Below are 6000 nucleotides of genomic sequence, written 5' to 3'. Positions count from 1 at the left end.
CTGTGTGCAATTCACTACATAGGATGTCATCATAATTTGTGGTGCAGGGAATTACCAATTTTTGATAGGCTCATTACTCTTCTATCACTTAATTCATATAAGAGGGAATCAAGAGAACCATCAAAGTGCATTGTCAGAATTAACCTCTTAATGCCAGTGTCGTGAATTCGCATCACACCAGTGTGACTCTAAAAACTGTAATGTTAACTGTTTTTGAGTGCCAGTGCTGGTAGGTGCAGATTCTACATGAAGCTACCAACACTTCTTACATGTGCTGCCATGTCCTGAGTGTTTTGGATACTTCTAAAGTGACATAATTTTTCAATCTTTTTTCCTCCATGAAGAAATTTATTCAGGCACAAAGAGGTTAATTTAATTCTGATGTATTTTGAAAAGCTCACAGCAAAGCAGACATAAGATCAGCAGAATTTTAATGTTAACAGTGAATATGTATTACAAACAAAAGACAGAAGGGACTTAGACACTGTATCTTTAAATACAAAAAGGCAATAGAAGAATAATCATTTTTATTGCATTTTAAACATGCTTCCTTACATACGCAAAAATATCTAATAGTACAAAAATAATAAAAATGACGACAAGAACAGGTAGCCGGATTTAGTACTGTACATTTATATTACATCTAAAACAGTTCAGTCTTCATTATAAGTTGTACACTTCTCTTAACAAGAATGAAACACAAGACAAAAAACAGTAGCTCATACAAACTTAATACAATACCTCCAAAACTAATGCAGTCAAAGATAAATGTGAAAGCTGGTGTACCAGTTGTATCACAATCTCTTTAATTTGACTTGACTGCTCTTTTACATTAGCTTCAAACATTGTTGGCAAGAGAGGACTCTTGACCAAGTTGAAAGAATTATAAACCATTTTGTTATAATAAAGAATAAGGCAAAACTGAATCAGACAGGTGAAAATACAGTTTACAATTGACTTGACAGACTTTGCCTTTCACCTGGTTCAGTCAAATATGGTGCTGAGAGATAATTAGCAAAGATAATACTTTGTACATTTTGTAAAGTAACACTTAAAATTAATGATGTGATTAAAATGACACAAAAAAATTAAAAATTTTGGACCTTCTCTGTAATTCTTGTGCATGAAAATGATAACTGAATAAATTCCTCTTAATTACTCTTCAGTTTCCTTTTTTCTTCAATCTTCCTCATATCCTTGCAGTTATAGTTTCTCAATTAAAATTGAAGACGCTCCACCACCTCCATTACATATTGACGCAACTCCTTTTTGACCAGGCTTTAGTGCATGAACTAGATGTAACGTTATGCGAGCTCCAGACATGCTGGAATGTAAGATTAAAATGCAAAATTAAACACTGTGTAGTATATTTTACAGTGAGTTGATTAATTTCTGTATGTTACAGTGCAATCTAAAAGTAATTATGTGCTACAATAATTTCCATGTATTTTCAGAACTACCCACAGTCACAGCTGGGGCACAAGCCTTCAACATTTCCCCAACAAGGAAGAAGAGCCAAACTGGCTCATTAAACATCGTGAAACATTATTTGAAAAATTTTCAGGACTGATGCAAGACCTCATTATTAACACTCTGCGATCCAGCGACATAACAGTTGTCTTTTGCGTGAAATAGCGGTCAACAGCTGGCAACACCACAGTAGTGTCGTGTGCATACTATCACTCAGTGGCCGGCGACACCACAGTGATGTCATGAGCATAGTGCACAGTGGCCGACAACAGCATTTTAGTATCTTTTTTATTCTGTTGGTGTTTTGTTTAGGTAACAATAGGTTACACACATCAACTAGTTTTTTGCTTTTATAAGTACTTGTGCCCTTTTATCATGGCAGACAAGAGAGATGATACGATTATTTACGATGAATGCGCGGAGCAAAACTTGGAGGTTGCCACTACATCACGTACATCTCATCATGATCCGGTTGACAGACTTTCCCGTCACATAAAGCAACACCAACTAATAGGCTATGTATTTCCAAAACGAATAAACAAAAATAAAGGAACTGCCATGTACGTTCAAAAAACAAAAAAAAGAACAACAAACTTAATGTGCAAGTCTTGTGGAGTTGCACTACATCTTGGAGACTGTTTTGCTGCATATCATATGAAAGAGAAATACTAAATACCAAAGACAATGCAAATAAACAAATATATGAAACAAAGAACTTTTGTATTTATTTACGTATGTATATCTTCAAAATTTCATGAAAGTAGGGGAACAGCGTTGAGAACTTATAAGAACTAATGATGAGATTGGAAAAACTTAACAATTTATAATCTTCCAATAACATCAAGAAAGGTTGGTGACAATCCAAGTAATCCGAATTAGCGCTGCCAGCGCCAAGCGAATAAATTTGTATGAGACGTGCGGATGGCAAAGTGTTAATTTTCTGCCATAGAAATAATTGTTGCATTGCCTCTGATAGTGACTAATTGTGTTGCATACATGCAATGAATACACTGCTTGTTACTTTGGGGGTCATTCTGTGTCAAATAACTCAGTCTGCAAGATTCTCCTCTCCCCTTCCCCTCCCATTTTTGACCAAATTTAAATCTGTAGAGAATGTATCTAATGGACCTGAATGAATTTTAGCCAAGTTTCAGCTCCATCTGTCACATGTTGTGAGTTCTAGAGCTATTTTAAATTCTTCTAAAATTGAAGTATGCAATATAATTCTCAACTTTGCAAGTCATTGTTCCTTACATGACAGAGCTAGGATCATCCAAATTAACATCCTGACAATGTTTTGTGCAGAAATCAGAAATAATCTAAATGAAGATTAGAAATCAGTTCTATGGCACTAAAGTTGTGCTGTGAGAAATTTTCCACACATTGTAACAAGTAATCTGCAGTGAGTAAAGAGCACTGGAAATGTGATAATTTGTCAGTGTGTTGTCTGTGGACCAGTCAGCAATTTAATGAATTGTGAACTTTCTTACAATTGTATTCACTATGTTATCAACCTCCAAAGTTACCAAACATATCAAATGTACAATACTTAGCTTATACTAGACACCATATCTTAAAAATGACACCTCTGATTTTATAATCATTTACACCACTGAAAAGCTTATCAGAAACACTGTGGCATAGCACTATGCGTTGATGATTAGGATAGCTGTAAGATTTGTCTCAGTGGTTCTGGTGCCCTATTGAATGAGTCCCCATGCTGGGAAATGTTACCACTTATCACTTGTGGTTGCAGGCCGATCCATGCACTTAAACTTTACAGATTGTTTTAATTACTCATCGACCTATGAATTAATGAAGTCATTTACAGTACAAAATTGTTAAGGCTTTTGTGGCTGCTTGTTAACAAACTGCACATTGACTTCTACCTCAGGTTCTTTAGCCAACGTTTGTCGGATGATTTTTCTGATGTTTTGTCAGCATGAGTGGCTGACATTGTCAAAGCTTCAGCTTCCAGTCAGCCAAAGAACTCGAGACAGAAGCCAACAGGCAGTTTGTCATTTACAACACATCAATCAGGATGAAATTTCATAAACCTTTCAAAATGACAATAGTTAACTGTAAAACCAATTTCAGTATCTTACTTAAATTAATATTGGAAATATAATGTCATTGGATAGATAAAAAATTACTCACCAAGTGGTGGCAGGAGAAGGGATGAGAAGGGATAAGGAGGACGGACTGATTGTTGTGAACTACAAGATTTGAAAATGTGGAAGATAGGGTAATACGTAAGACAGAGATTATTGCCAAAACATTGTGCATGAGTTAATAAGAGCGAAAAAGCTAAGTGCATTGTATGTGTGAGAGGTGGAGGGGGGGGGGCAGTGAAAAATAATAGACAGTTCAGAAAATGAAAGATGTAGAAAACCAAAAGGGAGTAAAGAAAGAGAACAGTTACTGTGAAGAAATGCTGATTCTGAAGAAACTAATGCAAATTAAGGTCAGGTGGATCTCAGCATTTCTTCACAGTAACTACTCTTTTCTTAACTCCTTTTTAGTTTTCCACATCTTTCATTTTCTGAACTGTCTATTTTTCAGCCCCCTCCCCCTCCCCTGCCCCTGCCTCAATCATATACAATGCTCTTAGCTTTTCGCTATTATTAACTCATGCATGTTGTTTTGGCAGTAATTTCCGTCTTCCACCTTTAGGCTACCAGGTTTTCAAATGCTATCCAGTGCAGTCCCCCCAACAATCAATGCATACCTTCCAACAAGCCTCCCCTGACCTGGGATTGTGGACTACTTTTCCAAACTCTACCCCTTTTCCTAAACCATGCGAATCAACCATCTTTTATCTTCAGCCCTCTTCCTTCTACCAGAAGGAGCCACTGGCTCCAAAAGCTTGCAAACTTTAACAAGTTTTACATGTTTGTTCTCCTGCCACCACTTGGTAAATAGATTTTTATCAATACTTACATTTTCAATAATTGATTATTTTCATTAAAATAATTTTGGAGATATTAAAATTACCTGAAAACATAAATTTTATACGGAAAACAACAAATGGACATCTTAATATGTATTGGATGACTTGAAAACATTTTGTAGCTAAATAGTTTATTAAACTGTATTATGTCTAGAGCAGTAAATTTCAGTTTCCTAACAGTAATTACTATTTTCATTTGTATGACAACTATTTTCATTTATTACACTGACAAAATAAGTGAGGATGTGAATGCAGCACCCCACGATGACTGGGTGGTGGTGGTTTGTCGTCTTCTTCATCGTCATCATTAAATCCCCACTATGGTTGGAGGAAGGCAACAGCAAACCACCTCCATTAGAACCTTGCCTATACAGCAGTGCGGGTCTTCCACATCATTCCCTACACTCTGTCAAGAAGCATGGGACTTCATTTCCATTCCCTTAATTCTGAATGAGAGAGTGAATCATATAGATCAGTGCATCATCTACAAGGTACAATGTGTTGAAAGAAGCCAGTTAGGGATTGCAGAAGCAAAATCTTTACTTGCATTCTGAAGACTAGTGAAGAGTTTATTTTCAGTTTATTTGATTTTCAGGAAATATATTGTTTGGAAACTGATTGAAGTAAATTTGGAGTTGGAGATTGGTTGAAGAGGGAAATAACCATTTTGTCTGTGGTAAACTGTGATACTGATTGGTTACAGTATGTTCCAGCCAGTCATGGCAGAGAATGTGAACACTCATTCTGGGGGGGGGGGGGGGGGGGGGAGGGGGGGGGGGGGGAAGAGATTTGCACTCATCCATCTTGATATCTCTTAATTCAGCTGTAGCAGGGAGCGGAATTACGTTTAGCTGCTAGTCTTAATTCAAAACCTCACATTAATGGTGAAATGTGCAGAACGGGCAAGCATACTATAAATGGTAACCACTTTCAAAGCATTTATTGACTGTTAAAAGTTGAAGTTCTTTAGACAGCAGGCCACAAGTTCTGTACTTATGCTGGGGTTTGCATTGAGAGAATATGTGAATGTGATCATGCCACCTGTAAGCAAATATGTGTTTCTACATCAAGAACTTTGTATCATGGTGGACATGGCAGCAGCTGGTGTATTGTGTAAATGAGAAAATATGCCACACCCAACAGCAAACAAAGTCACTTGTGGGTGTAAATCTTTATTCAAGGTTCCAAACCCATAACATGAGCATCTTATAGTTCCCAAGCCACACTTGTGACTGTTTCTAGTTTCCAAACCATAATTCTTTATAATTCAGTTCAGTGTCCAGAATTTGTTGCTGATATTTTTAACATTTGCTGCTGGCAAATCCTAGTTGCACTTTGTGAGTTGGAATTACTGAGATTATCTACTCTTTAATCCACAAACATCTCTTCTTAGAAGGCCACAAGGAGGATTGAGCAGCTCCATAAGCATGCACTAAGTTAGTTAGTGCATCTCTGCCTTCATCTGAAAATTCACTGATATTTCTAATCCACCATATTCCCTTGTATACACAAGCAACATACTGATCAGACTGGGATTCAGCAGTGTCAACATACCTGTATGTCGTATTTGTACACTGGCC

At 36.8% G+C, this 6000-nt stretch overlaps 1 protein-coding gene across 1 annotated transcript in view; it reads right to left on the bottom strand.

The window, feature by feature from the left end:
* Positions 1-510: 510 nt before the first annotated feature.
* LOC124777247 (acetyl-CoA acetyltransferase, mitochondrial) overlaps positions 511-6000 on the bottom strand; it is a 112117-nt gene continuing 106627 nt past the window's right edge. Inside the window, exon 9 of the mRNA XM_047252574.1 lies at positions 511-1324. Coding sequence (XP_047108530.1) covers positions 1204-1324 — 121 coding nt within the window. The 3' untranslated portion in view covers positions 511-1203. The remainder of the gene's footprint in view (positions 1325-6000) is intronic.

Source organism: Schistocerca piceifrons, chromosome 2 (genome assembly GCF_021461385.2).
Source record: "Schistocerca piceifrons isolate TAMUIC-IGC-003096 chromosome 2, iqSchPice1.1, whole genome shotgun sequence".
NCBI classification, from domain to species: Eukaryota; Metazoa; Arthropoda; class Insecta; order Orthoptera; family Acrididae; genus Schistocerca; species Schistocerca piceifrons.
The sequence above is the reverse complement of the archived record's forward strand: the minus strand, read 5'-3'. Positions and strand labels throughout refer to the sequence as shown.